This window comes from Octopus bimaculoides, chromosome 28 (assembly GCF_046866305.1).
Source record: "Octopus bimaculoides isolate indiv1 chromosome 28, ASM4686630v1, whole genome shotgun sequence".
NCBI classification, from domain to species: Eukaryota; Metazoa; Mollusca; class Cephalopoda; order Octopoda; family Octopodidae; genus Octopus; species Octopus bimaculoides.
In genome coordinates, this window is record NC_142955.1 from 11889666 (window position 1) to 11902724 (window position 13059).

The 13059-nt window shown below is 38.6% G+C and overlaps 1 protein-coding gene across 1 annotated transcript; it reads left to right on the top strand.

Annotated features, from left to right (window-relative positions):
- The first annotated feature begins 298 nt into the window (after positions 1-298).
- LOC106877946 (uncharacterized) lies at positions 299-6502 on the top strand. The gene is made up of 2 exons (XM_089344242.1): positions 299-1634; positions 4320-6502. The coding sequence occupies exons 1-2, from the start codon at positions 299-301 to the stop codon at positions 4364-4366; spliced, it is 1383 nt and encodes a 460-aa protein (XP_089200368.1). The 3' UTR covers positions 4367-6502.
- The last annotated feature ends 6557 nt before the right edge of the window (positions 6503-13059 follow it).

A 13059-nucleotide genomic window follows, 5' to 3' on the forward strand; every position in this document is an offset into this window, starting at 1 on the left:
TGTGTCACCGGCGTAATTTTTAGAGAAGCAAAAATTGTCTATGTCACCGTCTTCTTGCGGTCAGGGCAATCAGAGGAATGTTTTGGTTCTGAACTTGCTCGGTTCCGCTTTAAGTCTGAATCATTTATCATTTGAACATTATTACTTAACGATGAACATTCTAGTGGCAAGTAGAGAAACCGTATTATAATCACACACATTTCCCAACTTTTAATACTTTCCGGAGAATTACTATGGAAGGTGTTATTTGCTTGGACACTTCTAACACAAATGTTTTTAACGATACACTGACGAGGAAATGTTACATGTTGAGACATTAACCAAACAAAGATCATTACAGGGCAATATTACCAAATATCGCTGTGGGACTTGTAAGAAGATGTTCTCTTCGGAACAGGAGTGCTTCGTACACAAAGAAATACACAACAAGGAAACTCCTTTCCAGTGCAAAATCTGTGGGAAATATTTTGTTTCTAGCTGTAATTTAATAAGACACAAGAGAAGGCATTCTGGACAAAAACCATTCCATTGTAAAATATGCGGAAAGTCCTTCGTCTCTAGCAGCGATTTAACAGAACACAAAAGAATCCACACCGGAGAAAAACCTTATAATTGTAAAATATGTGGTAAATCTTTCATTCAAAGCTCACATCTTGCAGTTCACAAAAGAATACATACTGGACAGAGGCAGTTCTCCTGTGAAATGTGTGGGAAATCTTTCGTCAGTAACAGCAATTTATACAGACACAAAATGACACACGTTACAGAAACCCCGTTTCAGTGTGAAACGTGCGGTAAATCATTCTCTGATAATTCTACTCTTGTTGTTCACAAACGTAGTCACACCGGAGAGAAACCGTTTCATTGTGAAATATGCGGGAAATCGTTTATTACTAACGGTCATTTAACGAGTCACAAAAGAGTCCACACGGGAGAAAAACCATTCCGCTGTGAAACGTGTGGAAAATCTTTTACCACGAACAGTAACTTGAAAACACATAAGATAATACACACTGGAGAAAAATCGTTTCATTGTGACATATGCGGCAAGTCGTTTATTAATAATTCGAATCTCATTATTCACAAACGGAGTCATACTGGAGAGAAACCCTATCGTTGCGATGTGTGTCGTAAAGCATTTGTCTCTAATAGTGTTTTAAACAAACACAAACTATTACACATTGAAAAAAAACCTTTCCACTGCAAAATATGTAGGAAATCATTCTCTGATATTTATAGTCTTGGATCTCATCAAAGAATCCACACTGGAGAAAAACCGTATCAATGTGATATTTGTGGTAAATCTTTCTCTGATGGTTCTAATCTTGTTGTTCATAAAAGAATACATACTGGAGAAAAACCATTCTTTTGCGAGACTTGTGGCAAATCGTTCACTGATAATTCAAATCTTGTTATCCACATACGTAGTCACACTGGCGAGAAACCCTTCAACTGTGAAACATGTGACAGGTCTTTTGTTTCAAACGGTGACTTAACGAAGCATGTAAGAATACACACTGGAGAAAAACCTTTCCATTGTAGAATATGTGGGAAATCTTTCATACGGAATTCTGGTCTTGTTATCCACAATCGTAGACACACTGGAGAAAAGCCCTTCCATTGTGAATTATGTGGTAAGTCTTTTGTCCACAACAGTTACTTAAATAGACACAAACAAATACATACTTGAAGGAAATCTTTCAACGGTGAAACATGAGAATCACTTTTCTTGAAAATCTTAACTTGTCCACCAACAAGTACACATTAGGGAACATCTGTCATGGTGAAATATATCAGAAACCACCACTCTTGATTTTTTTTTTTTCCATCTTGATGTTTAAGTAAAGTAAAGTTTCTTCCCGAGTCCTAGACTCATAGGGCCAGTTTCCTGGTTTCTATGGTGGTGATATGATGTGCTTGAGAAGACCCATCAAGCCGAGTGAAGTCATAGTCATGGCCTGTGAAAAGCCCCTTTCAAGCGTTGGGCCTCACAGAGGCAAAGCAGCCAATGCTAGTGGCATGTGAAAAGCTCCTTTCGTGTGTTGGGCCTCACGGAGACAATGATGAATAACTGAGACCTTGGCATTACGTCGTGCTTGAGAAAACCCATCAAGTCAAGTAAAATCAGATGCTGGTGTTGTGCAAATGGCCCCTGTGCTGGTGGTACATAATAGCACCCATTACACTCTCGGAATGGGTGGCATTAGGAAGGGCATCCAGCTGTAGATACCATGCCAAATGAAACTGGAGTCTGGTGCAGCCTTCCAGCATGCCAGCCCTGGTCAAACCGTCCGACCCATGCCAGCATGGACAAGGAACATTAAATGATGATATATTCCCTACCTGGATGGGATGCAGTTCGTTGCAGGATTACTCATTTTTACCAGATGAGTGGACTGGAGCAATGTGAAATGAAGTGTTTTGCTCAAGAACACAATGCATTGCCTGGTCCAGAAATCGAAACCACAATCTTATAATCATGAGTCCAACGCTGTAGCCACTAAGCCATGTCCCTCCACCTTGATGTTTACAAATACGTTATTGTTTGGCCTCGTGGTTAGGGTGTTGCATTCAAGATTGTGGTTATCAGACTGGATTGTGCTTTCTGTTCTTGAGTGAGACCTTTCATCTCGTGTTGTTCTATGATCACTTCTACATCTGACATGAGCCCACCATGCTGCAGGCAGTGTCAATTTGATAGGGTGAGCTTAATGTGCAGTGCAAACATTTGGTCGCTATAAGCAGGTCATCTGTGTGGTTCTTCAGCAAGAAATTGCAGAACTGGCTCAGATTCAAGAGACTAACATTATTATTAAGGTAGCAAGCTGGCAGAATCGTTATCATGCTGGGGAAAATGCTTAGTAGCATTTTGTCCATCTTTAAATTCTGAGTTTAAATGCCACTGAGGTTGACTTTGCCTTTAATCTTTTCAGGGTTGATAAAACAAGTACTAGTTGAGCACTGGGGTCAACTTATCCACTCTCCTCAAATTCCAAACCTTCAGTGGCATGCAAATAGCACCATTTGAGCGTGATTGTTACCATCGTTGCCTTACTGGCACGTGAAAAAAACATTCGAGCGAGGTCGTTGCCAGTGCTGCTGGACTGGCTCCTGTGCAGGTGGCACGTAAAAAACACCACTTTGAGCGTGGTCATTGCCAGTACCGCCTGACTGGCCCTCGTACCGGTGGCACGTAAAAGCACCCACTACACTCACGGAGTGGTTGGCGTTAGGAAGGGCATCCAGCTGTAGAAACTCTGCCAGATCAGATTGGAGCCTGGTGTAACCACCTGGTTCACCAGTCCTCAGTCAAATTGTTCAACCCATGCTAGCATGGAAGGCAGACGTTGAACGATGATGATGTGTCTATAGTAGAAAAGGATTATTATTATTAAGGTGGCAAGCTTCTAAAATTGTCAGCTTGTTGGAGAAAATGCTTAGTAGTATTTCGCCTGTCTTTACATTCTAAGTTTAAATGCCACAGAGATTGACTTTGCATTTCATCCTCCCAGGGTAGAGCTCTGGGGTCAATGTAATCAACTTATCCACTCCCCGGCCTTGTGCCAAAATTTGGAACCATTATTATTACCTCCATTTTCAGTCATGTCTTTTTGACCATGGACAAGATATCTCCAAGATCACCGGATGAATTCGGATCAAACTTTCAGGGATGTTTGGCCTTGTGACTGACACAAACTGATTAGATTTTGGGATCGATCCGGTACTGGACAAGGATTCTGGATTACTTTTCCTGTTTTTTTTTTGCTTAAGTTTTGGGAGCGGTCAGGTTAATTTTTAGTATTCTCGTTTGTGAGAGCAGTTGAGTTTATTTCAGATATTCTTGTTTTAAAAATCATCTCTGGCTAATCATTGAAAGGACGTTGGTGTTGCCTTGGCAGCGGTTTGCATTGTCTGTGTGCTCTTGTTATTATTGTGATTATATTGTTTGAGAGAAACTGTTTTGCTAAAATATTTAAGAAGTCTATTTGTGAGTTATAAACTTGCAGTTGACATATGAATCCATACTGGACAAAGACTACTTCAATGTGAACTATGACAATGAAATCACTACGGTTAGTCTCACTTAGTGCAGTAATTGATGGTATTATTGCCAGCCCAAGCTTCCTCCCATTCAAGAACACACAATCTGAATAAATACAGAACTGCCCACCTCTCTGACTTTGGGTCTTTATCACTGTGTTAAAAAAAAATGCTTGTTTTTGTAGGGGAAATTTTCAATCTTCATTTTTGATAAGATATGAGAAAATGTTTTTTTTTTGTTAATTTTTATGTATTTATCTTTTATTTTCTTCTTTCAGTCATTAGATTGCGGCCATACTGGGGCACTGCTCTGGAGAATTTTTAGTCGAATGCATCAACCCCAGGCCTTATTTTCCTTAAGCCTGGTGCTTATTCTATTGGTTCTCTTTTGCTGAACTGCTAGGTTACAGGGATGTAAATGCACTAACACTAGTTGTCAAGTGGTAGCAGGGGACAAGCACAGACACAAAGACACACACACACACACATATATATATATATATACATACATATGTCAGGCTTCTTTTCAGTTTCTGTCTACCAAATCCACTCACAAGGCTTTGGTTAGCCCGACACTATAGCAGAAGATACATGCCCAAGGTGCCATGCTGTAGGACTGAACCCAGAACTATGTGGTTGAGAAGTAAACTTCGTATCACATAGCCACACCTGCAAATTTGTTGGGGACATTTGCTTCTCAATCACTTTGCCCACTGGACTACTGGTAGATGTAGGCAAATAACCAAATCTTCCAAATGGGTAAAATTTTAGACTTATCAAAAATCAAGAATAAAATTGCAGTTCAGTGAAAAAAAAATTGTTATGTTTACATCTTGATTGAATAATTTTTTTTGACATCATCATCATTTAGTGTTCATTTTCCTTACTGGCTGGGGTCAGATGGTTTCACTGGAACTGATAAGCCAGAGAACTGCACCAGGCTCCAGTCTGTCTTGGCTTGGTTTCTACAGCTGGACACCCTTCCTAATGCCAACCACTCTGGAGAGCATACTAGATGTCTTTCACATGTCAGTGGCATGAGTGCCTTTAATGTGTCACTGTCAAGAGTGCCTTTTACAAGTACCCAAATTTAATTAAAAGTGGGCAAATTTCATTTGAAAATAATGAGCTAAAAGAAATTTAGGAATTTAGGAAAAAATATTTAGTTACTCTTTTTCACTCTTTTACTTGTTTCAGTCATTTGACTGCGGCCATGCTGGAGCACTGCCTTTTAGTTGAGCAAATCGACCCCAGGACTTATTCTTTGTAAGACAAGACCTTATTCTGTCGGTCTCTTTTGCCGAACTGCTAGGTTATGGGGACGTAAACACGCCAGCATTGGTTGTCAAACGTTGTTGGGGGGGGGGGGCCACAAACACAGACACACATACATATATATGACGGGCTTCTTTCAGTTTCCATCTACCAAATCCATTCACAAGGCTTTGGTCGGCCCGAGGCTATAATAGAAGACACTTGACCAAGATGCCATGCAGTGGGACTGAACCCGGAACCATGTGGTTGTCAATTTTAACAACAGAAATTTAATTTAAACCCTTGTTATCACGAATAATTTCATAGTTAAAATGGGTCAATTTCAATATTTTTGTTGGGAGATGAAGGAAGGGTTTATTGGGGAAATTTGCTGAGAAATCAAGAAACTTGTGCATTTTTAGGAATAATATTTAGACATGAATGTGAAAATAACTTGAAAATTGGGAGAGTCCTGCAAGTCTGGGTAAAATTGCTTATGGAAAACCAGCTGTCACCATTGCATGTCAGCCTCTCCTCTCCACAACACCAATATGATCCAAGGGAAAGCAAAGGTTGATACAGCTTAGCACCAGTGACGTCGGAACTCATTTTTGAAGCAACATGGCTCAAGAACACAACACACAGCCTGGTCTGGGAATTGAACCTACACTAACATTCTAAAATAAAAAAGGATTACATTTGACAGAGTAATCTGAACACGAAAGGGTTAAATAGTTGCTTTGCAACAAAAAAGTTTAACATTTTTTAATAGGTATTAAGAAAGAATATGTTGTTGTTGGCACGCCATTGCTTACGACGTCGAGGGTTCCAGTTGATCCAATCAACGGAAACAGCCTGCTCGTAAAATTAACATGCAAGTGGCTGAGCACTCCACAGACACGTGTACCCTTGGCGTAGTTCTCGGGGATATTCAGCGTGACACAGTGTGACAAGGCTGGCCCTTTGAATTAAAGGCACGACAGAAACAGGAAGTAAGAGTGAGAGAACGTTGTGGTGGAAGAGTACAGCAGGGTTTGCCACCATCCCCTGCCGGAGCCTTGTGGAGCTTTAGGTGTTTTCGCTCAATAAACACTCACAACTCTGGGAATTGAAACTGCGATCCTCCGACCGCGAATCCGCTGCTCTAACCACTGGGCCGTTGCGCTTCCACTAAGAAAGAATATATATCATGCACAACCTACAAAAACACCCAGAGAGAAAAAGACCCCATCAAGTCGAGGAATGACATTATAATTATCACTCAGCTGTTAACTAATCAAAACCGGTTTTCATTGATACCAGTTTCAGTGTCTGCCATTTTTTTATTCTTTTACCCGTTTCAGTCATTATTTGACTGGCCATGCTGGAGCATCACCTTTAGTCGAACAAATCGACCCCAGGACCTATTCTTTGTAAGCCTGGTACTTGTTCTATCGGTCTCTTTTTCCAAACCACTAAGTTATGGGGGACATAAACACACCAACATCGGTTGTTAAGCGATGTTGTGGGGAAAAACACAAATGTATACATATATATGTAAACAAAACAGAAACTGAAAGAAGCCCATCATATATGTATATATATATATATATATATGTGTGTGTGTGTCTGTGTTTGTTCCCCCACCATCGCTTGACAAGCGATGTTTTGTTTACATATATATGTATACATATATATATATATATATATATATATACGATGGGCTTCTTTCAGTTTCTGTCTACCAAATTGACTCACAAGGCTTTGGTCGGCCCGAGGCTACAATAGAAAACACATGCCCACGGTGCCACGCAGTGTGACTGAACCTGGAACCTTGCGGTTGGGAAGCAAGCTTGTTACCACACAGCCATGCTTGTGCCATATTATGAGTCAAATGTTTACATCCTGTCTTGCAGTAAGGCCACTGTTTTCTCTTTTCTGCATTAACTTCAGGATCACTGGAAATCCACAATCTGCTAATTGTGTCAAGAAGATAAGCATAGCATTTTGACTGATTTTGTGTGATAGGATTAGTTCAAACTAATCGTATGATTTTTATGACAGCCTTCCAGCTCCAAGTCATCCAGAGATCTAAGTCTGAAACATCAATTATCTCCCTGCCATGACCATGAACCTTGTGTAAAGTTGGTGTAATATTCTTTTCTACTCTAGGCACAAGGCCCGAAATTTTTGGGGAGACATCTTGATTTTATTAAAATTATTGATGATTTGGTAGCTCAGTAGGTATGGGTGTTGCAAAGTGATAATATAACAAGTGGAGGTTTCAAATCTCTTCCAGGAATTACAAAGGTTCTTATTAAATAACATTTTTATTTACGCAACCAAATTTCCCTCAGCAAAAAGATGTCTGTGTGAAGAAGGGGCCACAAAGCAGCTTTGACATAGTAACCAAATCTCCTCCAAATCTTTATAGTAAACCCAATAATTGAAATAAATTTAAATATCTTAATTTTCTTATAAAAATTGTTATTGCTTTCATAGTCCAATAGCTAAGGGTGTTTAGAAATGATAACAAAATACTCTAGTGGAGGTTTCAAATCTCTGCCAGAAATTACAAGATGTCTTATTAAATATTTTTATCTAAGCAACCAAATTTTCATCAACAAAAAGATTGTGTGTAAAGAAGGGAGTCATAAAACAGCCTTGACATAGTAACCAAATCTCATTCAACTCTTTGTAGTAAGCCCAGTAATTGAAATAAATTTAAGCATCTTCATTTTTGCAGTAGAATTGTTGTTGCTTTGGTGGCCTAACAGGTCAGGAAGTTTAGAAGTGGAGGTTTCAAATCTCTCCTAGAAATTACAAAAGACATTGTTAAATACTTTTATTTAAGCAATCAAATTTCACTCACCAAAAATATTGTGTGTGTGTGTGTGTGTGTGCAAAGAAGGGGCCACAAGGCAGCCTTCACATAGTAACCAGATCTCCCTCATATATTTATAGTAAATACAATATTTGAAGTAAATTTAAGTATCTTAATTTTCTCATAAAAATTATTGCTGCTTTGGTGGCCCAGTAGGTAAGGGTGTTTAAAAGTAGTAACTAAGGCACAAGCGGAGGTTTCTAATCTCTGCCAGGAATTACAGGGTGGTCTTATTAAACATTTTCATTTTTTATCTCTAGAGAAAAAAGAAAATGAAAAATTGGGTAGGATTGAACACTGTCCAGCATGTTCAATGTGGCTGTCTAATTATGCCTCTACCCACGAGACCACCAAGACACCCAACATTAATGTAGTAAATTAAGAGATATTTAAATCTATCAACTAAAGATAAAAAACAAAAACTCATCACAGCTGTAGCTCAGTAATTAATCCCAAATTGGGGAGCTGTTTAGATGCCTTTGTAGGTAAGGACATTGATTAGTAAGTAGGGATTTAATGCACTGGGAGAGGGTTTCAATCTGTAACTCTCCCAAGGAATTACATGAGCAGTGGAGTGCAGGGAGTAAATATTTTATTTTAAAAAATTTCAAATTTTTATAAACACCAAGGATAGTGCTCCTGGAAGGGATTGAACCTTGCTCAGGATGTGTAATACAGCATGTGCAATTACCCACATGGCCACAAGGACAACATGTGTATATACATATATTTATGTATGTGTATATGCATAGATGTGCATACACGTGTACATGTGCATGTATGAGTGTGTATATATATATGCATGTGTATATATATGTAGGCGTGTGTGTGTATATGTGAATTGTATGTACATAAGCATAGATGCATATATGTATGTGCGACATTATATTCATATGTACATATAAACATCCACATCTTATTAAAACCATTAGTGGATATACTTTTCTAGAAATGCTATTGTGTAGACACACTAATTCAATATTTCATTAACCAATTGATTAATATGGATCTATATTAATTTCATTAATAGGTTGTGAAGATTATGAAGAATATATATATATATATATATATATATATATATATATATATATGTAAATATATAAAAACAAAAGGATAAAGAGAGCAAGGGTAGTGTGGAAAAGTATTTTATGGATAGAGTCTTACAGCTGTTTCTGGGAAGATCCAGTACTTCCCTTCATCAGAGATGGAAGAAATAAAGTAATCTATTATTATATCCATAGGCGGATATTTTTAGTATTAAGTGGTAGAGTGTGGTGTGCTGAAAAAGGAGAGAACAGTACTTGAAGTGTAGTTTCATTCCAGTAGTAAATATCCGTGTGGAAATCCATGCAAAATAACCCTTATTTGACATCAACAACTATTACTCATCTATATCTCCTCAGCTTTTAAATAGGGCCATTCTTTTCGCCAGGGATCTTACTAACATTACACCTTTAGAAATTAACATTATAATCAACGCTCGCAAAACTCTTATAGCTTTCGAGAATAAGCTCTGGTGCCGAGCTAATCAACATACTAATAGCTCTAACAAATTATTTGATGTTACCATGGGTTCTTCCGATTCAGCACAGGCCACGGATTTAGTTGGATTGTACATACTCCACCAATTAAAATCACACTTCCATAACATCCAAGGTGGTCTATATAGGGATGACACTTTACTTATCACCAAGACTACTAACAAATCTTCCATTGAGAGAACAAAAAAGGATTTACACAAATTTTTCTCAGGTATGAGTCTATCAATAACTTTTGAAAACGCATACAAAACGGCTAACTTCTTGGACGTTTCTCTGAACCTATCTAACTCGCTATACTCCCCCTATCATAAACCCAACCAGTACCTTAAATACCTCAATATTCAATCTAATCATCACAGATCTACCTTCGACAATATAATCATAGGAATATCTACCCGCATATCTGATCTATCCTCTTCTGAAGAAATATTTAACAATCATGCTCCATACTACAACCAAGCACTAGTGGCTAGTGGTTTCTCACAACAAATAAAATACATCCATAACACCAGACTTAAACAATTTATATCACAAATCACACCCCAAAGACATAACATCAATCAAAACCACAACCAACCACTCACATATCCAAGTAGACCCCACAATCACACCTATAACACTAGGGCTAAATCTAAGATGTTTAAATCAGCTAGCCCTACCAAAAGTATGGACAACTGCCCTCCACTTAAACACCTTAATTACAACATGCACAGAACCCCCCCCCCCCCCAAAAAAAAGCGGTGGCCGCTCTATCCTTTGGTACACCCCCCCCCCCTATTCTCTCTTAACACTAGGAACCTAGCCAAATCTTTCTTTAAAATACTAGATTCTAACTTCCCACGACAACACTCTATATTCAACAGATCCACTTTAAAATTATCATATTCCACCACTCCTAACTTTGAATCTATTATAGCAGCTTCTAACAAACATAAACTCTCACTCTATTACCAAAACCTAACCAAGCGCAACTATGCTAGCACCAGCACCCGACCCACACATACACCCAACACGGACATCAATATACGCTTTTCTAGCACTAACCCTCGTACACTGGAACAAAACCACAATGGATCCCAACCCATTAATATTCCAGATAATAACAATACCAATAATAACATTGATAGGACAAATAGCCATAACAATAATTCCACTGATCTAGATTCCTACGCATCCCCTAATAACATATCCTCCAATAATAATAACTCTACCACCAGCATACGCAACCCTCTAGCCTCCTACACGTGTAACTGTCGCTCCGGGACTATCTGTCTGCTTCAAACACATTGCGTAAGATACAATGTAATATATAAATGCACCGTGAAAAATCTATTACATAACTCTACCGCCACGTACATTGGTGCAACTATAAACTTTAAACATCGCTACGCAGCCCACATGCACTCTTTTAGATACGACAAACACAGTAAATCTACAACATTAGCCAATCATATTCATCACCTCAAAAACAAAAATACCCAATACACCTTAAAATGGTCCATATTAGATTCTGGAACTCCTTACCAGGGCCAGCGCTCCAATTGCAAGCTTTGCCTAACGGAGGCGTTTCATATTTTAAAACACAATTCTCCCACTCTACTTAATCGATATAACGAAGCGTTTAGCAACTGCAACCACCGCTTTTTCCACACATTTAGATTTCATCACAAACAATTCTGCATAAACGATCATGCAACATAACAATACCACCCCCCATAGGCAACCTATTCAACCTAAACATCCATCTTTCACCATCTTTTGAGTAGGATTATTTCCTTTCGATCATTTCACCACACATATACCACCAAATCTATTTCTTCTATTGTCAAATTCACATGAACACCATCAACGCATAAAGACTAAGTCACTTCTTTCTATCCCTCTCCACCGTCTAAAAATAGATTTGGCTGCATCCTAAAATTTGATACTACTAACTACCTTTTCCACCCATCCCTTCCCCCTATCTCTGTCTTTGACTTATCACTCATACCCCCACCGCCTATATACTACACACATGCATTCCTTCCTACTCACTAGACCTTTTAACCTCATCCCCCTACTCCTCCCTCACTCTATATGCTCATCCCCTCTAGCCTGTTAAGACCAACTGACCATAAATATATCGCTACCATCCTTCACCTCTATCTCTCCTCCATCCCCCTTCACACTCCGTCTTCATGACTTGACCTATCTACCGCTCACTTTTCACTTGACTTGGCCATTCTTCAAGTAAACAAGCAAAAATCCATCGCAACATGGAATATATGGACCTCTGCTATCTATGCTATATCAACTATTGCTCCAACATAAATCTCCGGATTATCCATACAAGGGTTATTTTGCACGGATTTCAACACGGATATTTACTACTGGAATGAAACTACACTTCAAGTACTGTTCTCTCTTTTTTCAGCACACCACACTCTTTACCACTTAATACTAAAAATATCCGCCTATGGATATAATAATAGATTACTTTATTTTTTCTGTCTCCGATGAAGGGAAGTACTGGATCTTCCCTGAAACAGCTGTAAGACTCTATCCATAAAATACTTATCCAGCCTTACCATTGCTCTCTTTATCTTTTTATTTTTATATATTTACATATGCACACGCTAATACACGACTTATAATCCCCAATCCTGTTCATACAACGACTGGGGCAAACTAATCGGTATACAGCACTTACTCGGTATTACCTGTATCCTCTTGGGTTTGGTTAAATCCAATACCCTCCTCAACCTTATATATATATATATATATGGGAGGATATACAAATAATAACAACAGACGAGGACAGGTGGTGTAAATAACAAAAGTATATATTAGTATGACGCTCGGGAATACGGAAAGTCTTTGACGTTTCGAGCTACGCTCTTCAACAGAAAGAATACGGAGACAAGGAGAAAAACACGGAGAAAAAAAATTGAATAGTGTTCAGTCAACGGTCAATCATAATAATGGCCGATCATAACAATGACTGACCGGAAGTTAGAAATTCTTATTTCAGGAGAGCTAAGAAAGGGGGAGATAACAAACGGTGATCGGGAACGAGGGGCTGTGTGTGGGAGGTAGAATGCTGGTGATCTTGACGTATGTAGTGTGAAAATGGGGGAAGGGAGAAAGGGAGAAAGTAGTTGGTCAGTTGTAGTGTGTGCATGGTGTGATGCGAGGGTATTGGTGTGGTGTGCGTGGTGTGATGCGAGGGTATTGGTGTGGTGTGATATATATATATACATATATGTGTGTGTGTGTATGTATGTGTATATATATATATATATATATATACATATATACATGTATATATATGTGTGTGTATTTGTGTGTGATCTTATATTTATTTTTCCTCAATCATTTCTA

Coding starts and splice junctions, on each gene's coding strand:
- LOC106877946 (XM_089344242.1), top strand. CDS start 299: ATGTTACATGTTGAGACATTAACCAAACAAAGATCATTACAGGGCAAT. Junction 1,635..4,319: donor CTTCCATTGTGAATTATGTG/GTAAGTCTTTTG, acceptor TTCTTCTTTCAG/TCATTAGATTGCGGCCATAC.